Here is a 21,391-nt window from a genome sequence, read left to right as displayed (position 1 = left end):
TTTTTCTCTTTCTGACTTACTTCACTCTGACAGTCTCTAGATCCATCCATGACTCAAAAAATGACTCAATTACGTTCCTTTTTATGGCTGACTAACATTCCATTGTATGTATGTAGCACAACTTCTTTATCCATTCGTCTATCGATGGGTATTTAGGTTGCTTCCATGACCTGGCTATTGTACATAGTGCTGCAATGAACATTGGGGTGCATGTGTCTTTTTGAATTATGGTATTCTCTGGGTATATCCCCAGTAGTGGGATTGCTGGATCATACGGTAATTCTATTTTTCATTTTTTAAGGAGCCTCCATACTGTTCTCCATAGTGACTGTATCAGTTTACATTCCCACCAACAGTGCAAGAGGGTTCCCTTTTCTCCACACTCTCTCCAGCATTTGTTGTTTGTAGATTTTCTGATGATGCCCATTCTAACTGGTGTGAGGTGATACCTCATTGTAGTTTTGATTTGCAGTGCTCTAATAATTAGTAATGTTGAGCAGCTTTTCATGTGCTTCTTGGCCATCTGTATGTCTTCTTTGGAGAAATGTCTATTTAGGTCTTCTGCCCATTTTTGGATTGGGTTCTTTGTTTCTTTAATATTGAGCTGCATGAGCTGTTTATATATTTTGGAGATTAATCCTTTGTCCATTGATTCGTTTGCAAATATTTTCTCCCATTCTGAGGGTTGTCTTTTCATCTTGTTTATGGTTTCCTCTGCTGTGCAAAAGCTTTGAACTTTCATTAGGTCCCATTTGTTTATTTTTGTTTTTATTTCCTTTAGTCTAGGAGGTGGATCAAAAAAGACCTTGCTGTGATTTATGTCAAAGAGTGTTCTTCCTATTTTTTCCTCTAAGAGTTTTATAGTGTCCAGTCTTACACTTAGGTCTCGAATCCATTTTGAGTTTATTTTTGTGTATGGTGTTAGGGAGTGTTCTAATTTCATTCTTTTACATGTAGCTGTCCAGTTTTCCCAGCACCACTTATTGAAGAGACTGTAGTTTCTCCGTTGTATATCTTTGCCTCCTTTGTCATAGATTAGTTGACCGTAGGTGCGTGGGTTTATCTCTGGGCTGTCTAACTTGTTGCATTGATCTATGTTTCTGATTTTGTGCCAGAACCATATTGTCTTGATTACTGTAGCTTTGTAGTATACTCTGAAGTCAGGGAGTCTGATTCCACCAGCTCCACTTTTTCCCCTCAGGACTGCTTTGGCTATTCGGGGTCTTCTGTGTCTGCATACAAATTTTGAGATGATTTGTTCTAGTTCTGTAAAAAATGCCATTGGTAATTTGATAGGGATTGCATTGAATCTGTAGATTGCTTTGGGTAGTATAGTCATTTTCCCAATATTGATTCTTCCAATCCAAGAACATGGTATATCTCTTCATCTGTTGGTATCATCTTTAATTTCTTTCATCAGTGTCTTATAGTTTTCTGCATACAGGTCTTTTGTTTCCCTAGGTAGGTTAATTCGTAGGTATTTTATTGTTTTTGTTACAATGGTAAATGGGAGTGTTTCCATAATTTCTCTTTCAGATTTTTCATCATTAGTGTATAGGAATGCAAGAGATTTCTGTATTTTTTAAATTTTGTATCCTGCAAATTTACCAAATTCATTGAATAGCTCTAGTACTTTTTTGGTGGCATTTTTAGGATTCTTTATGTATAGTATCATGTCATCTGCAAACAGTGAGTTTTACTTCTTCTTTTCCAATTTGTATTCCTTTTATTTCTTTTTCTTCTCTGATTGCTGTGGCTAGGACTTCCAAAACTATGTTGAATAATAGTGGTGAGAGTGGACATCCTTGTCTCGTTCCTGATCTTAGAGGAAATGGTTTCAGTTTTTCACCATTGAGAATGATGTTTGCTGTCAGTTTGTCATATATGGCCTTTATTAGGTTGAGGTAGGTTCCCTCTCTGCCCTCTTTCTGGAGAGTTTTTATCATAAATGGGTGTTGAATTTTCTCAAAATCTTTTTCTGCATCTATTGAGATGATCATATGGTTTTTCTTCTTCACTTTGTTAATATGGTGTATCACATTGATTGATTTGCGTATATTGAAGCATGCTTGCATCCCTGGGATAAATCCCACTTGATCATCGTGTATGATCGTTTTAATGTGTTGTTGGATTCTGTTTGCTAGTATTTTGTTGAGGATTTTTGCATCTATATTCATCAGTGATATTGGTCTGTAATTTTCTTTTTTTCTAGTATCTTTGTCTGGTTTTAGTATCAGGGTGATTATGGCCTCATAGAATGAGTTTGGGAGTATTCCTTCCTTTGCAATTTTTTGGAAGAGTTTGAGAAGGATGGGTGTTAGCTCTTCTCTAAATGTTTGATAGAATTCACCTGTGAAGCCATCTGGTCCTGGACCTTTGTTTGTTGGAAGATTTTTAATCACAGTTTCAATTTCATTACTTGTGATTGGTCTGTTCATGTTTTCTGTTTTTCCTGGTTCAGTCTTGGAAGGTTAAACCTTTCTAAGAATTAGTCCATTTCTTCCAGGTTGTCCATTTTATTGGCATAGAGTTGCTTGTAGTAGTCTCTTAGAATGCTTTGTATTTCTGCAGTGTCTGTTGTAACTTCTCCTTTTTCATTTCTAATTTTATTGATTTGAGTCCTCTCCCTCTTTTTCTTGATGAGTCTGGCTAATGGTTTATCAATTTTGTTTATCATCTCAAAGAACCAGCTTTTAGTTTTATTGATCTTTGCTATTGTTTTTTTTTTGTTTCTATTTCATTTATTTCTGCTTTGATCTTTATGATTTCTTTCCATCTGCTAACTTTGGGTTTTGTTTGTTCTTCTTTCTCTAGTTCCTTTAGGTGTAAGATTAGATTGTTTATTTGAGATTTTTCTTGTTTCTTGAGGTAGGCCTGTATAGCTATAAATTTCCCTCTTAGAACTACTTTTGCTGCATCCCGTAGGTTTTGGATCATCGTGTTTTCATTGTCATTTGTCTGTAGGTATTTTTTTATTTCCTCTTTGATTTCTTCAGTGATTTCTTGGTTATTTAGTAATGTATTGTTTAGCCTCCATGTGTTTGTGCTTTTTTACGGTTTTTCCCTGTAATTCATTTCTCATCTCATAGTGTTGTGGTCAGAAAAGATGCTTGATATGATTTTAATTTTCTTAAATTTACTGAGGCTTGATTTGTGACCCAAGATGAGATCTATCCTGGAGAATGTTCCATGCGCACTTGAGAAGAAAGTGTAATCTGCTGTTTTTGGATGGAATGTCGTATAAATATCTATTAAATCTATCTGGTCTGTTGTGTCATATAAAGTTTCTGTTTCCTTATTTATTTTCATTTTGGATGATCTGTCCATTGGTGTAAGTGAGGTGTTAACGTCTCCCACTATTATTGTGTTACTGTCAGTTTCGTCTTTTTATAGCTGTTAGCAGATGCCTTATGTATTGAGATGCTCCTATGTTGGGTGCATATATATTTATAATTGTTATATCTTCTTCTTGGATTGATCCTTTGATCATTATGTAGTGTCCTTCCTTGTCTCTTGTAACATTCTTTATTTTAAAGTCTATTTTATCTGATATGAGTATTGCTACTCCAGCTTTCTTTTGATTTCCATTTGCATGGAATATCTTTTTCCATCCCCTCACTTTCAGTCTATATGTGTCCCTAAGTCTGAAGCGGGTCTCTTGTAGACAGCATATATATGGATCTTGTTTTTGTATCCATTCAGCAAGCCTGTGTCTTTTGGTAGGAGCATTTAATCCATTCACGTTTAAGGTAATTATCGATATGTATGTTCCTATGACCATTTTCTTGATTGTTTTGGGTTTGTTTTTGTAGATCCTTTTCTTCTCTTGTGTTTCCCACTTAGAGAAGTTCCTTTAGCATTTGTTGTAGAGCTGGTTTGGTGGTGCTGAATTGTCTTAGTCTTCGCTTGTCTGTAAAGCTTTTGATTTCTCCATCAAATCTGAATGAGATCCTTGCCAGGTAGAGTAATCTTGGTTGTATGTTCTTTCCTTTCATCACTTTAAGTATATCATGCCACTCCCTTCTGGCTTGTAGAGTTTCTGATGAGAAATCAGCTGTTAACCTTATGAGAGTTTCCTTGTATGTTATTTTTCATTTTTCCCTTGCTGCTTTCAGTAATTTTTCTTTGTCTGTAATTTTTGTCAATTTGATTACTGTGTGTCTCGGCCTGTTTCTCCTTGGGTTTATCTTGTATGGGACTCTCTGTGCTTCCTGGACCTGCGTGGCTATTTCCTTTCCCATGTTAGGGAAGTTTTCGACTATAATCTCTTCAAATATTTTCTCGTGTCCTTTCTCTCTGTTCTTCTGGGACCCCTATAATGGGAATGCTGTTGTTTTTAATGTTGTCCCAGAGGTCTCTTAGGCTGTCTTCATTATTTTTCATTCTTTTTTCTTTATTCTGTTCTGCAGCAGTGAATTCCACCATTCTGTCTTCCAGCTCACTTATCCATTCTTCTGCCTCAGTTATTCTGCTATTGATTCCTTCTAGTTTAGTTTTCATTTCAGTTATTGTATTGTTCATCTCTGTTTGTTTGTTCTTTAATTCTTCTAGGTCTTTGTTAATCATTTCTTGCATCTTCTTGATCTTTGCCTCCATTGTTTTTCCAAGGTCCTGGATCATCTTCACTATCATTATTCTGAATTCTTTTTCTGGAAGGTTGCCTATCTCCACTTCATTTAGTTGTTTTTCTGGGGTTTTATCTTGTTACTTCATCTGGTACATAGCCCTCTGCGTTTTCATCTTGTCTGTCTTTCTGTGAATGTGGTTTTTGTTCCACAGGCTGCAGGATTGTAGTTCTTCTTGCTTCTGCTCTCTGCCCTCTGTTGGATGAGGCTCTCTAAGAGGCTTGATGGGAGAGACTGCTGGTGGGTAGAGCTGACTGTTGCTCTGGTGGGCAGAGCTCAGTAAAACTTTAATCCACTTGACTGTTGATGGGTGGGGCTGGGTTCCCTCCCTATTGGTTGTTTGGCCTGAGGCAACCCAACACTGGAGCCTATCTTTGGTGGGGCTAATGACATACTCTGGGAGGACTCATGCCAAGGAGTACTTCCCAGAACTTCTGCTGCCAGTGTCCTTGTCCCCACAGTGAGCCAGAGCCCCCCCCACACCTCTGCAGGAGAACCTCCAACACTAGCAGGTAGGTCTGGTTCAGTCTCCCCTTGGGTCACTGCTCCTTCCCCTGGGTCCCGATGCACACATTCCTTTGTGTGTGCCTCCAAGAGTGGAGTCTCTGTTTCCCCCAGTCCTGTCGAAGACCTGCAATCAATTCCCACTAGGCTTCAAAGTCTGATTCTCTATGAATTCTTGCTCCTGTTGCTGGACCCCCAGCTTGGGAAGCCTGGCGTGGGGCTTAGAACCTTCACTCCAGTGGGTGAACTTCTGGGTATAAGTGTTCTCCAGTCTGTGAGTCACCCACCCAGCCGTTATGGGATTTGATTTTACTGTGATTGCACCCCTCCTACCATCTCATTGTGGCTTCTCCTTTGTCTTTGGATGTGGGGTATCTTTTTTGGTGAGTTCCAGTGTCTTCCTGTCAGTGACTGTCCAGCAGCTAGTTGTGATTCTGGTGTTCTTGCCAAGAGGGCGTGAGAGCACGTCCTTCTACTCCGCCATCTTAGTTCCTCTCCTCAATGCTAAATATCTTAATTTTCTGAGGGTTATCTGTTTTACTTTCTCACTTTTGGTCAAATCTTATGTTTTTGTATTCCTAGTTATTCTTTTTTTATTGCTGAATAGACTTTGAAAAAATGATAGAGAAAATTTGAGAAATTGCATATTATCTTTCTTCAGAGGGGATTTATTTTTGCTTGTGGCTGTCCACTAAATTTGGAGCCAATTGCCTCATTCAGTTAGGGACTGAGATGATTTGAGGCTGGGCTTCAGTCCTTGTGAGGACAGATCCATTTCCAGTTCACGTTCACTCAAGGGGTAGCCCTTTGGAGATTAAATAAAAAGCCTAGGGTGTTTAACGGACATTACTTCTTGGTGCAGCCAGAACTCTAATTTTTGTTTCCTATGGGTCTACCAAAAATTTTGCTCAGCTTCTCTCACTTGTTCTTGAATTAGCAAGTGCTTTTAGGGGTAAAATGTGGCACCAAATGTAGGTCTCATCTGTGTGGAATATTGGTCCCTGCTTTGTTGATAGCTTTCTGACGCCTTAATAGATATCTATAGTCTGACTTTTCTGGTTTTCTCAGCAGAGGGCTTGGTGCAAAACGAGTTAATCACCCACTGCTGGAAGCTAAAGTCTCTACATGCTTTATTTGAATGATTAATTTTAAGGAATTCAAGTTCTGAAGTAAAACAGACTTTTTTCTGTCACTTACTACCTATAGGACTTTAAGTGAGCTCTTTAACCTCTTTGAGTCTTAGTTTCCTCATCTGGAAAATGGAAGTAACAGTAGCACCTACCTTGAATTGTTTTAAGGATTTTTTTTAAATGCAGGTATAGTATTCAGCACAGAGCCAGGAATATAACTAATGTTCATATGTTAGTAATAACAATTTTTAAAGCATTATAATGGTTTTTATTGTTAATTATATAAATTAACACATAATGGCAGCCTCTCTCCTACGCACCCTCCGTGAGGAGTGGTAACTGGTAAAGACCCTATACAGATCTTAATTTTTCCAACTTTCCTATGGCTTTGGAATACCTGAGTGGAATGGCTTACTGTACCACATGAAACAGTTTATGCAGGCATCAGTATGTTCATTTTGGAAAGTAGATTAGCTGGAGTAAGAGAGTTAGAATTTAGCAGCAGGATCAAGGAAGTAAGCTTTGGCAAGAAGACTCATGAAACTGACACCCTAGACTGGGGCCTCCAAGGCTTATCCCCCAAGTGTGATGCGAGACAGTAACCACCAAGATTTGCTCTGGAAGGAGTCAGATCTTTTGCTGCCCTCCCCCTATTAGGGCTGAGACATCATTGTGCTGGGAAAAGCTTTCTATCTACTTACTAAGACTCCTGGACAGTAGAGAAGCTCCAGAAACCCTAATTATTCTGGGCTCTCTTTGTAAGAAAAACCTTTATTTAAAAGATTCTATAGTGTTTTAATAAAAAAGGCTTGCATTGCTCCATAACACTTATGTTTAAGAAGCATCATCATTTATTCCTCATTTTTAAATATTTAAATGTTTTTAAATGCTACTGTTATTATACACTTTAAAAATCTGTTGAGAGTGGACCTCATTTTAAACATTCTTACCACAATTCTTTTTTTTATAAATTTATTTATGGCTGTGTTGGGTCTTCATTGCTTTGCACGGGCTTTCTCTATCTGCGGCGAGCGGGGGCTACTCTTTGTTGCGGTGCGTGGGCTTCTCATTGTGGTGGCTTCTGTTGTTGCGGAGCACGGGCTCTAGGTGCGCAGGCTTCAGTAGTTGTGGCACATGGGCTTAGTTGCTCCACGGCATGTGGGATCTTCCTGGACCAGGGCTCAAACCCGTGTCCCCTGCATTGGTAGGTGGATTCTTAACCACTGCACCACGAGGGAAGTCCCCACAATTGTTTAAATTCAAAAAAAATTAAGTATTTTTAAATGTCTAAATACTGAAACATCCAAAATATTGTTTATGTGTAAGATATAAAATACAGTAAACATGCTTTGTACCCACCGTGCAGCCAGTTTCCCAGGTTGCAGTGAGAGCGTGTGATGCCACGTGGGGAGGTGAGTCAGCCAGCCACACTGGGGCTCCCAGGAAAGACTGGTAGTTGGGAATACCACATTCCAGAACCTGGTGGAGTTTTGCAGATGTATCAACACAATTCCAGATACAACAGGCCTTAAGGTCTGATTTACACCAGACTTACAGAAAGCTGACATACAAATCAGCACACCTCAGTCTTTTCTCAGTGAAGTAAAAACTGCCATGGGGCTCCCAAAATAATGAGACTCCAAATATGGCCTCTTCTCCCTTAATTTGAAAAGCCAAATTTCAAGTGATGATGAGCCAGAGCCAGAGAAACTAGTTAGAATAATGATGGGTGGTAGCATCAAACTATAGTGAAAATATCTCCAATTCTTCAGCCCTCAGATCACTCTTTCCTTTTACCCAGCTAACAAAATCCAACCCTCTCACCCATACTGCTTGACTGTAGAAAGTCTAGTCTTTATTGTGATGTGTAAGAAATGGGAAAAGTCCTGGGAAGTATTTATATCCCATCCTGGTTGTTGCTAGTCACCATTTAGCCTAGAGACCAGTGTCTGGGCTTCTGTGCTGCTCTTTTGCCATCTGGAAACCATCTCCAAGCTACCACTGCCCTCTAGGAACCATCTGGCCCCAGAATGGACACAGCTCCTCCCTTAACATCTAAAACACAGCTGACACTGGGCTGTAGTTTCTGACAAAGACTTACTGAAAGTAAGACTAACATGAGGGAATTAACAATGTAGGGAAAATAATTAAAATTGAGTAACACATTCCACTATTCTTAGAACCTTTAGCCACAGCCCTTCAGAGGGGGAGTCTATGACCAGCATCGTTTTCCTTAGGCTCCAACCTACAATTAGGATGCAGAGACCTGCTCATTTCCTTCAGATGGGTATCTCCCACAATAATGCTCCCCTCTATGAATTCTATGGCTCCAATTCTCCCCTGTCCAACTCCCAACAGAAGAAGAGACTGATCACAACTCCCAACAGAAGAAAAGAGACTGATCAATCTCATAATTATCTTTGGATTCTTACTCTACTCACCTGCTCTATTTTAGCATGTGACCTATGGAACACTTCTTCCAGCTTTGACAGTTTATTTATTTAGTTCCCAGGTTAAAATCCAGACCCTCCCTCTGGATGCAATGATTGCATCAGCCCTGAAACAAGCCATCCCTAACTATGGACCCAAACAGTGTACAAATGTACAAATGTACCATAGCTCACCCTGTTGAACATCTGTCAGTCCTATTATAAACAATGCAGTGAAAATCTTAAAAGGTGGGCTTCCCTGGTGGTGCAGTGGTTAAGAATCTGCCTGCCAGTGCAGGGGACATGGGTTCGAGCCCTGGTTCAGGAAGACCCCACATACCACAGAGCAACTAAGTCAGCGTACCACAACTACTGAGCCTGCGCTCTAAGGCCCACGAGCCACAACTACTGAAGCCTGCGCACCTAGAGCCCATGCTCCACAACAAAAGAAGCCACCGCAATGAGAAGCCTGCACACCGCAACGAAGAGCAGCCCCTGCTCGCCACAACTAGAGAAAGCCTGCGCGTGGCAACAAAGACCCAACACAGTCAAAAATAAATAAATAAAAATAAATTTATTTAAAAAAAAAGAAAATCTTAAAAGCTGAATCACACATGCATGATACCCTTCCAAACCTTTTCTGATTCAAAGGGTGTGTACATTTTCAATCCCTCATGCAGTACTGAACTAACTCCTGGGTACTCTTCTGGTATGGGGGATACACTAATGAGCATAAATTCACTCCCCAACCTTATAGCTCTCATGTTTTGTAGGACAAATAAGGAAATAAATGTAAACTACCAACGGTGCTAAGTGCAAAGGCCATTAGCTGAGAGCTGATCATTAGTAAGTAGTAACAAGGCAAAGAAGGACGGGACTGTGTTCCAAACAAAAAGAACTGTCATTTTAAATGTCCTGGGGCTGGAAGGAGAGTGCCAGAATTGGAAAGCCAGCCTGGCTAGAACAGAGGTGTTAAGGAGAAACACAGATTGAGAGGTTGCAAGGACTCAACCTTTCAGGATGTCGTAAAGCCATTTTTAGGAGTCTGATTTTATTCTACGACCAACAGGATAACACAGCAATTATGTGCACATTTTGAAAATCTGATACTTGCTGGAAAGGCTATGTAGTATTTTACATTCCTCTGTACCTTCACCAACACTGAATATTATCATCTTACCAATTTGTTAGTTTTAACTTGTCCACATTACATTTTTTTTCACGTTTATTGCCCATGTTTGTATCTGTTATGGACTTAACGCTTGTGTCCCCCCGAAATTCATATGTTGAAATCCTAACCCCCCAATTAGGAGGTGAAGCTTTGGGAGATAATTAGGGCATGAGGGCAGACCTTTCGTGAACAGAGCTGGAGCCCTTGTAAAAAGAGACAGCAGAGAGCTTGCTTCGACTCTCTGCCATGAAGGACACATGAAGTCAGCCATCTACAAGCCAGGAAGAAGGCCTTCACCAGATACTAAATCTGCCAAAACCTTGGTCTCGGACTTCTCAGCCTCCAGAACTGTGGAAAATAAATGCTTGTTGTTTAAGCCCCTAGCCTGCAGTAATTTAGCATAGCAGCCCAAGCTGACTAAGAGATTGCCCTTGCCCATTTCCTACTGGGATTTTGTCTTTTTTTAAGCTAAATTTAAGACTTGCTTATTACCTTTTTAATATTTTTTTCTAACTGTTTGCCTTTTAATTATATGTCAAAACATTATATACATAAGCAACCTTTTCTTTTAGGGATTCTGCTATAAAGGTATTTTCTCCTCCCAATATTATATAAGTATTCATCTATATTTTTTATTAGTAATTTCATGGTTGAACTGCTCGTATTCAATCATGATGTTTTGACTGACATCTATAAACAGAAACCTAATCTTACTTTTCAAAGGGTTAACCAGTTACCCTTGAAATGTCACCTTTAACACTGGAAGTAAAAAACTTAGAGAATAATTCATGGACTCTTCTTAATTTTATATTTTGTTCTATTATCTAATCATATATTACTGTACCAGTACCATATATTACTTTAAAATACATATCATGTGAGATAAAAGTTCTTCCATAGTAAGCTCTCCTATCCTCATTTATTCAATTTTAAGCTACCCTATAAGAGACTTACTCCTTTCTTAAGAAATACTGAATTAACTTTCACAGGGATTTTTAAATAAACTAATAAGGTTTCAGACTACCTGAGAACTAGAAGATATCCATCTGGAATGGAAAGAGGTGAAAATGACCTTGAAGACTTTAGCAACCAAAAAACTACTAAAATTTACATAGATTTTTGCATGTAATGGGTACATTATGGAAGAGTTTGAATAAATAGCCCATAAGACAGTTTACCATAATTGACCTTTTATTTTAAAAAATTACAGGGAGCAATTTCCAGAATCTTATTTTATAAAAGTACTGCCTATATCAAACATTTTATATCACTATTAATTCCATTGAAGAGCTGCCTTTTTTTTTTAAGGTACTAATTCCAATCGATGGGATATGCCCTTAAAATAGAAAGTTTCCATTTATTCAAATGTCAAAATTAAGATTATTGAGAAGTTTATTGCTTTATGGCTGGGCAAGATGCTACTAGCACATTTTAGGTAAATAATATTCTTTGTTAAAAACTATGAGGTCATTCTGTTTAAAACTTTCAGGATAATTCACAGAAAATAGATATATGTATTCAAATTATACATTGAAGGGCTGAGATATTAGCTAGACATTTATATGTGAAGCAGCTCTTTAAAGAAGACACACAAACAGGTCTGTCTTGGTATAATATACATAATTGAAATTAATAAAACCTGGAAGACCAATATTACGCTATGTTCTGTTAAGATCTTTAAAAAAAAATCACACATTTAGTAGTCCATTTGTGCTTAAAATATTCATATGCATGAGAAGCTTAAAGAAGAAAAAAACACCTCTATACATGATGATGAAAAGAAAGTAATAAATTTTTTTGAAATTGCACTGTTATTTAAAACACTTTCCTAAATTCAGACCCTCCTTTGCAACTGGCACAGTTTTTCAGGTCTAATTGGCAACCTGGGGAGGCCCCTCTGGTATTAGTGAAGTAAAGAAGGTGGTGATAAAAGACCAAGCTGATGCCATTAATCCAGGCCTTTGAATTGCACTGGCATCTTCACCTGCATCTTCTCCACTCTCATCTTCAAGCCCATCATCCATAAGACGCTCCTTTCAAACAAAAGAAGAAACATATTCCTAAGTGATCTGAACAGCTACCATTAACTCATGACAGAAAAGGAGAGAGCTAAATTCTTCCCAAAGGAGGAATATGAGCATTCTCAATAAGGAAGTGGAACTTCATGGTCATTAGAAATCTTCATTAAATCCAAAATTGATAAATTCCTCATTCAAGTTCAAAGGGATAACTGCCAGTTTAATACAATAAATTCTCACTGTGTGCATAATTTTCTTTTTAGACTATTTTTGGGAAGAATGATATTAGTTCTTTCCACTTAATTCTAATATATGACTGACAGTATTATAAGTTCTCCTAGATGAAACCACACATTTACATGTTAACTTTTCTTCAATACTATGGAATACCCCAAGAGTCTTTTATTATGTTGGTCTCATACAGTGCTGAAGAAACATCTATATTTAAAGTATACGAAAACCTCATTAGCATACCATTTCTTCAAGTTCTAGATTGTTTGCATTCTGCACATCATTGTTGACTTCGGCATTATTGTTGGGAGCCTGTTGCTGACCTCCTTCTTGCCTAAAAGGAAACCATCCAGCTTGGTGTCTGCTCAGTAAAATAAAGAGAAAAGAAAATAAGTCACAACTGATTTTATTTGTAACACTATCAAACATTAGTGTCCTACAAGAGAAAAATGATTAGAACTATGATAAATGAAAAGACCAAACCTCCTACTTCAGGCCAAGAACTACCCCTCTCAAAGCAGTGACAGGAAAACAGGAATCAATTTAAGTCTAAAGTTTATCATGAGCTTAACTGACTCTATGCTAGATATTAAGACAAATCAGGAGTCATAAAATCATTTTTTGATATTTTTCAAAATGAAATTCAACTAGATATTTGTTTGCCTCTTGGGAAAAAGGGGGGGCAAGGGACAGTTAGTCTGCTTATGAAAAAAAATCTGACCTATACCTATAGGACTTACTATTGATAACTATAATTAATTAAAAAGCATATCCTCTGCAAGACTGCATCATACACACCTCAAGTTTTAAGTAATTGATAGAGCATGTCTAACTGAACTAACAATTTTTATAAAAGACAGTAAAGGAAAAAATCTGCTTCTAGACAATTCTGATAAATGTTCTTACGTTACATAACCTGCTTTGCTTCTGATGCCAGATATCTGAAGACCAACATTCATATTCCTTGACTCAGCATTCACAACAGACTACCACATGCCAGATTCCGTGCTGAACAGTTTTAGAAAGTAATTAAAAGAAACCACACAAAGTGAATGAACATCACTCACAAATAAACCAGTAGCATGGCTCCCATTACCATGATAAACCGACTAAAAGAAGAATAGAAGTACACAATGCTAAGGAGAATTGCAGCTCGTGAGAACGTGTACATCCAGTCTAGCCAGTCTCGATTGAAGTCTTCTTCGTTTAGCACTGGACCTCCCTGTGCATTCATTTGAACATTCTCATTCATGGGTCGATTTTCTTGGGCCACTAGGTTTGGAGCTGGTGGGGGTTCTTCTCCGGGAACGTGTGCCAGATTTAGAGGCTGTGAAGCAGCAGGCTGGGCTGGGTTGGCATTTGATGTGGCCTGAGCTGAAACTGCAGCTTGACTGAAATATTCACCAAAATAAATATTAAAAAAAACAAAAACATTTATATACTATATTTTTCAAAACTTCCTGGGAAGTCATATGTATTTGTCATAAACCTAATATAGAATATCACAACTCCCGCACCTCATTTCCTAGGTAAGCATAATTCCCAGTGGAAAAGTGGGGCCAACATGGATGGCAGGAGTAGCTCAGGAAAGGATGTTCTCCCAGCCTGGTAGTCTAGGTTAGCAGGGGAGAGGTGGAAGAGATAAGAACAGCCATGTGATCACTACTGTTTCTCTCTTGCACTAAATTATAAGGTAATGACAGATCTTTTTCCAAAACTTTTCACTAATGGCCTCTTTTGCTCTTCTACAGAGGATAAATGACCCCCACACCCACCACCTGTTCCTTAGACCCGTGTTTTGAAAGATTTGTCTAAAAAAGTACATTAATCAGGGGTTCCCTGGTGGCACAGTGGTTGAGAGTCCGCCTGCCGATGCAGGGAACATGGGTTCGTGCCCCGGTCCGGGAAGATCCCACATGCCGCGGAGCAGCTGGGACCGTGAGCCATGGCCGCTGAGCCTGCGCATCTGGAGCCTGTGCTCCACAACAGTGAGAGGCCCGCGTACCGCAAAAAAAAAAAAAAAAAAAAAAGACATTTATCATTACCCTGTGTGTCCGCTCTAAGTGATAAATGATTTGTATTAGTATTTTAAAATATTAACAAGATCCAGGTAACAATCCCTCAACCCCAATCCTGACTTTTGGGAACTCCATCTGGAGAACACTGGTGTAGGTCCTTATCAAGTTATGAAGAACTGTGGTCCTGAAGTTTGCTTATAATTTGATTGCTTAAAAGTCAGAATCAATTTTCCTTTAAAAGACTCCCAGTAAAATGATAATATATCTGAAATTTGCTTTAAAGTATTTAGCAAAGGGGGGAACGTTGTAGAACCAGACTGTCATGAATTGATAATGTTGAAAAGCTGGGTGATGAGAACACAGGGATTCATTTCACTCTTCTATCTTTTTATATGTTGAAATTTTTCTACAATAAAGTTTTAAAATCAAGATAGCAAAATAAAATAAAATAGAAGTTTTCTAGGCTACAAAAGCCTATATTTAAGCCAGTTATCTAATACATTGTATATGTAGAGGGTTCTTTCATTTCCAAAACACTTCCTATCTCATGGACATTCTGATTCATAGGTGAGTTATTTAATTAAATGTGAAAACTTGAGGCTCAGAAGTTAAATGATGTACATAAGGTTATATGATTCAGTAGCAAACTACGATAAGCCCCACTTATCTTACACAGTTCTTTTGAGGTTATAAACAAGACAAGGGGTGTAAAGCATCTAGTGGAGTACTAAGGACAAAGCAGTCACTCAAATGATAACCATTACTATGGCGACAGGTAAGGTATAAAGAGGCTTCCTGGAGCCAAGGGGTTATACGGGAGAGCATTAGGATATGAAGTTAATAAAGCAGGTAGCTTCCTGGGGTAAGCTCTAGAGGAAGGATAAGGATACAGACTTCACACTGTAGGCAAGAGAGCCATCAGATGTTTTAGGGGATGGAGAATGACAGACTCAATTATGTGTTACACAAATTAACCTGGCAGTAGTACAATGAAATATAGTAAAGAGCCTAAAAGGAGAAAAAGTGATTGCAGTAAAGTGGGTCTAATATTAGAAAAGATCTTCACAAAATACTGAAAGTAAGATATAGGGAAGGACAGAAGCTAGAAACAACATACTAACTCATCTTGGTAAGTTGTTGGATTCAGGGATAACAGAAGCCAGAATCAAAGCTGACTAAGGCTAAGAGCTTGGAGGATGATTAAGAAGAGACAGTATCACTGACAAGGAAGTCAAGAAGGAAAATGCACTTAAGAGGATGGTGCAGTTAAATTTCAGACATACTGCATTTAAGGGAAAGGCAAATTTCTCTATGGAAATCTCCAACAATTAAGTGGAGACACAAGAGGAGGCACAGAAGATGAAGAACGGGAGTCATCGCAGAGAGCTAACAACTAAGGCCACGGAAAAAGGAAATCCAAGATGACTGGCCCAGGACTGAATCCTATCTTCCCTACCAGACTGAGTATCACAAGGCACACGGTAGGTATACAAATACCTAACTGAACAAGAAATGTTACCATTTAGAAAAAGGGAAAAAACAAAGGACACAAAATGAGTGATCAGAAAGAGAAAAAGAATGAAGAGGATGACAGAATCACAGAAACAAGGACAGGAAAACATTAAAGAGAAGCTAGAAATGTTAAATGAACACACAGGAAGTCCAGAAGAAAGAAAACCGAGAAACTGTATTTGGTACTAAGATTGTTCCATGCTGATCAGAAACAAGACTTACTAAAATACCAACAGTCCAGAGAGCATATTAGCCACAACTGAGCCCTACATCAGTATGAGCCTCCCTGACATATGATTCTTTCTATTCCCTTTTTTATTTGACATCCTACCTTCACGTAGATTTGCTGCCTTCCAGTGTAAGTTTTCTCCTCTTAAATAGATAAAATGTTCTATTAAAGAAAGCACCTGAATACTGCTAAATATAATTAGGGGAGAGAGAGAGAAGCAGAGAATAGGTTTAGTTGATGTGAACAGGATGTGAACCCTTTTTCCTTTAGCCAAATACTTTAAAATAATTTTTAAAAACCAATAAAACACATCAGTAAATGAAATCCCAAATCAACTTACTTAGAATCAAAAAGAAAATAAAGCAAATAACACAATGAGTGAAAAAATAAACTCAAATTAACTTACTATTGCATATAATACTGATGCGCATACATCTGTTGCCACCATAGCATCTGCAGTGGGCTGAAAGCGGGATACACTGGGAATCCAGCCGGAACAGCCTGCCCAGGAAGCTGGTTGTCTACATTTCTAAAATCGAGTAATAAAGAAATGTCTTTTAATGCTCCAGAAGAAGTTGAAAGCATTTCTCTACATTTTTATTTCTGAACTACAAGTAATCCATTGACAAACGTATTAAATCTTAATGAAAAATACTTATTTTCAGCATTCCTCAAGTAAGACATTATAGCTTATGTAAGATGACCCTGACCCCAAGTATACAGAACAAGTAACATCACAGCCCAATTTTAATGGAAAAATAAAGCAAACGTGCGGCCAGATTAAACATCTGCCATCTTCTCATTTCAGCACAGAAGCCAAAAAATACTTTCATTACATTTTTAGTACATTCTTCCTGAGAACCAAAACCCTAAACTTGGGGGAATTAGCAAAAGGATATTTTACATTAGTAATAAAATATTATTTAAAACATAGCACCTATCAACTGTAAAATAAAAAATGAACATTATTAAAATCTGTAAAATATTTTTTAGTTAAATAACCAAGATTAGCAGACATATTTATATATGCGTTCCTAAAGTAGATTAAAATTCTATTAATTCAGTAAAATTTGTGGGTGGTCACATTTAACTTTTCTTTTTTTTTTTTTTTTTTTTGTGGTACGCGGGCCTCTCACTGTTGTGGCCTCTCCAGTTGCGGAGCACAGGCTCAGCGGCCATGGCTCACAGTCCTAGCCGCTCTGCGGCATGTGGGATCTTCCCGGACCAGGGCACAAACCCGTGTCCCCTGCATCGGCAGACGGACCCTCAACCACTGTGCCACCAGGGAAGCCCACATTTAACTTTTCTATGCCTCAGTTTTCTCATCTCTAAAATGGGGCTAATAATAGAATCTTCCTCACAGGGTTGCTAGTCTGTACTCAGTAAATGTTAGCTATTTTTATTTTTACTCTCCCCTACCACTAACTCTGAATATGACTTCAAAGTGTGTAATGTGAGGTTTGCAGAAATTCGCATACCTCAAGACAACTACAGGGATAAACATATAAGTAAATGCAGAATTTGTGAATTTTGTAATTCTCCTTTTCTTCCTATTACTTGAATTTTATCTTAGCTAATATTAGTTTGATCTATCCAGAATGAGACAAGAATAATTAACAAATTCATGAACTTTAATTTTATATTCTAAAGACTGTTAACATACAATTAGTAAAAATTGATTATAGAAACCTAATTTAGAAGAGCTTGGGAGGCTAAGACTTATCAACAAACTGTACTAAAGGCAACTTGGTGCTAGATTAAGGCATCAACTCTCCTGCATGTAACCTGATATTTCCTCATCCTTGGAGGAATAATAGGAGCCATACAGTGGCTCCCATCCTCAGAAGATCCTCCTGCCTCCTGAATGCAGCCCTCCCCACTACTTCCCAAGCTTTCCCACATACTGAATGAAGAAGGAAAAGCAGAGAATCCTCCATGAGAGTTCCTCCCAGCTCTTGATAAACAAGTCCTGTATAAGAAGAGGAAAAGAACCTTACCCCACCTATACATTTAAAAAGATATCAATTAGTGATCAAATCTGGAGAGAAAGCCATACCACTGGAGCAGAGACGTATTATAAAACATTTATATAAATGTTTTGGCATTTGTATAAATGCTGTTAGCATTTCCCCCAGTGAACTGATGCATCTGAGCAAAATGAAAACTATCTAAATCAAGTATTAGCCATAATATTAGTCAGTATCTAGGTATATATTTAAATTTTCTTAGTATTTCCAACTAAGAAAAAACTCATCCCCCTAAAAGTAGAACTCAACCGATCTCTACCACTAAGAGGAAATATAACCTCACACAAGTCCATTACTTCAACTGTTAAATGTGAAGGCTGGACTTTGTCACTGTTTTTAAAGGTCAAGGGAAGAAAAGGCCACTAACAATCACTTAGAAAAAATTACTATAGCTTCCCACCTCACCTTCCTGCAGCCAAAAACATAAATGTGATTACTGAAACTATGTTGTCAAGAAAATAAATTAATAAATTCCCCTAGATGATTCCCATATGCTTCTTCCCTTTCTCACCAATAAGTTAAAAACTACTGGACTGTATAATTGCTAAGGTACATTCCAGGCCCAGGTTGGTATACTACAATTTTCCATTGTGTTAATTATCCTTCAGACAAGATGTTATATATTTGGTACTCTACAGAAAACAAGAAAAAAGAGTTTATTTGATATGAAATTATAAAGTTACTGTTAAAGCACATAATAATAGAGTAGTGAAACATATTACATAAGAATTTAATATATTCTAGAGGATGCATCATTAAATAACACAATAGAGAATTATTATTTGGAGCTGGGAAAAGTGATGACCAAATTGGTGGTTGGGGGAAGGGAGTTTAAAGGTTCACCTCATTCCATATTCAAATGAGTTTCAAGTAGACTAAAATAAAGTATTGAGTTAAACCACAGAAAATCTAGATGCAATTAGAATTGACTATTTACCAAAACTATGGAAGGAGGAAGACTTTCCTAACTTATAAACAATAGAAGAAAGCACAAAAAAGATAACGTATTTGACAACATAAAATTTAAAGATACTGAGCTTAGAAAAAAACGTTTACAATAAATATTAGTTAATATCTTTTCTATATAAAGAACTCACAGAAATTGAAATAATCATTAGGACACCAAATAAATGCAAATAAAATAAAGATAGGGATTTTTTATCTGCCAATATCCAGTGTTGGCAAGGGGTACAAGTGAAACCCAACTCTTTCATCGCCAGGAGGATAAATTGGAATAAGGCTTTAAAAAACAATTTCATAAAATTAAATACCTTTAAAAATGTTCACTTATACTCAACTGCCCAAGTAATTCTGCTCCTGAGAATTAGCTTAAAGAAATATGAAATATGGAAAAAATTTTCACATGTCTGCCCTTTTAAGCCTTTGTACATACTCATCCCTCTTAGGAACCGCACACTCAGCCTACTCCCACTCCCGGCCTCCTTTCCCCTAATAACAGAGAGAAACTGAAAACAAGGACAGTAGCTCATGACTGAAAAGAGAGAACCTTATCATAGCACTTATCAGCATGCTTACGTCACCTGTTTTTAATTCCAGTCCTATGAAGGCATTTATTCTCTGATCTGTCTACTTTGACCTACTTCTACTTCTAGGAGTCTATCCTAAATATAAATGGCAAAAATCTGAAATGATATATGCACAAAGCTATTCATTACAACACTATTTGTAAAAGTAAAGATGGAAAATAACTCAAATATTCATCAATAGGAGAGTGGATTTCACAATTTATGCAGTCAGTGAATTGGTGTGCAGATGTAAAAAGGAATGAAAATCTCCATATCCTCCCACAGAATGACCTCCTGTATATTCTGTTATGTGATATTTTGTTAAAAAGCAAGGTGCAGAATATGTATAATATGCTATCTTTCATGTTAGAATGAAAAGGATATATTTATATGTGTGTATACACATTGTGTGTACGTGTGTGTATACACACTTTCTTAAATTTTCACTATGAGACAGTGGAAGGATAAACCAAAACCAAAAAGTCATAAAAGTAGTTACGTATTATATTATGGGGAGAGAGAGAACAGGAAAAGGGAATAAAACGAAAGCAGGGCTCTTAATGTATCTTGTTTTATAGATTTGAGACTGGAACCATAGAAATGTTTTATGCAATTAAGAAGAAAGCTAAATCAAAAGGAAAAAATAACAAGACATAAAAAAAATTCAAAGATACGGAAACAAATGAACTCGTGTATCAAGTCTGCAGCACATCACACAGAGAAGATTTATTCTACTGACTTCAAAACATAGTATTTTAACTGCAATAGGATAAATTCTAAAGACAAAAAAGAACCATACTTGGGGGAAGGGAAACACTCAACTCCAATCCCCTCCGCCCATCCTGTCCACCTAAGGGGAAGGAATACTGAGAAGCACCAAGTAGGTTAGGCTCTGATAAACCCTAGCATGTGATGTTCTGGTAAAATCGTTTCTCCTGAGGGCAGACCTTGTTAAGAAGAACAGAATGGTCTGGCGTTATTTCAAAATCATTTTCTTTTCTCCTCTGCTTGCTAGAAACACGAAGGAATTCCTCTCTGGTATTTACTGTGAGGACCTGGTCAAGCTCCTAGAAGCATCTCAAGTCTTACATTCAAGTCAAGTTCATTTTGAGGTAACTTTTTTTTTTTTGGCCATGCCGCACAGCTTGCAGGATCTTAGTTCCCCGACCAGGGATTGAACCTGTGCTCTCGGCAGTGAAAGCACGGAGTCCTAACCACTGGACTGCCAAGGAATTCCCATTTTGAGTTAATTTTTAAGTATGGTATAAAACAGTAGCCTAGATTCATTCTTTTGCATGTGGCTGTTCAGTTTTCCCAACACCATTTATTGAAGAGACTGTCTTTTCCTCATTATATATTATTGCCTCCTTTGTCATAAATTAATTGACTATATATGTATGGGTTTATTTCTGGGTTCTCTATTCTGTTCCATTGATCTATGTGTCTGTTTTTATGCCAATACCATATTGTTTTAATTACTGTTACTTTATAGTATAGTTTGAAATCAGGGAGTGTGATGCCTTTAGCTTTGCTCTTCTTTCTCAAGATTGCTTTGGCTATTTGAGGTCTTTTGTGGTTCCACACAAACTTTAGGATTGTTTGTTTTATTTCTGTGAAAAATATCATTTGGAATAATGATAGGGATTGACTGAATCTACAGATTGCTTTGAGTAGTATGGACATTTTAACAACACTAATTCTTCTAATCCATGAGCATGGAATATCTTTCCATTTATTTGTGTCTTCAATTTCTTTCATCATTGTCTTATACTTTTCAGTGCATGGCTCTTTCACCTCCTTGGCTAAACTTATTGCTAATACAGACTTTAAATGTTGTAGATTTATATTTGATCTGGAACTATGTCCAGGCTACACTATGCTTTTTTAAAAGGTTTATAAAATAAAATAGTATGATATTTCTATTTAAAAAGCATACTTAGAAAATTATTTGGAAGGAAACTACAAAAATGT

The 21,391-nt window shown here is 37.5% G+C and overlaps 1 protein-coding gene across 6 annotated transcripts in view; it reads right to left on the bottom strand.

Annotated features, from left to right (window-relative positions):
• Positions 1-11,032: 11,032 nt before the first annotated feature.
• Positions 11,033-21,391, bottom strand: part of HERPUD2 (HERPUD family member 2) — a 41,841-nt gene continuing 31,482 nt past the window's right edge. For all 6 annotated transcript variants that reach the window (XM_022583475.3, XM_089917531.1, XM_022583494.3 and 3 more), the window contains 4 exons: positions 16,274-16,396; positions 13,176-13,499; positions 12,352-12,469; positions 11,033-11,892 (listed from right to left, as the gene is read on the bottom strand). In XM_022583475.3, the coding sequence (XP_022439183.2) occupies positions 11,731-11,892; positions 12,352-12,469; positions 13,176-13,499; positions 16,274-16,396 (727 nt within the window). In that variant the 3' untranslated portion in view covers positions 11,033-11,730. The remainder of the gene's footprint in view (positions 11,893-12,351; positions 12,470-13,175; positions 13,500-16,273; positions 16,397-21,391) is intronic.

Source organism: Delphinapterus leucas, chromosome 9 (genome assembly GCF_059928025.1).
Source record: "Delphinapterus leucas isolate spDelLeu-1000000601 "Yukka" chromosome 9, BTC_Dleu_Yukka2, whole genome shotgun sequence".
Taxonomy (NCBI): Eukaryota; Metazoa; Chordata; class Mammalia; order Artiodactyla; family Monodontidae; genus Delphinapterus; species Delphinapterus leucas.
The sequence above is the reverse complement of the archived record's forward strand: the minus strand, read 5'-3'. Positions and strand labels throughout refer to the sequence as shown.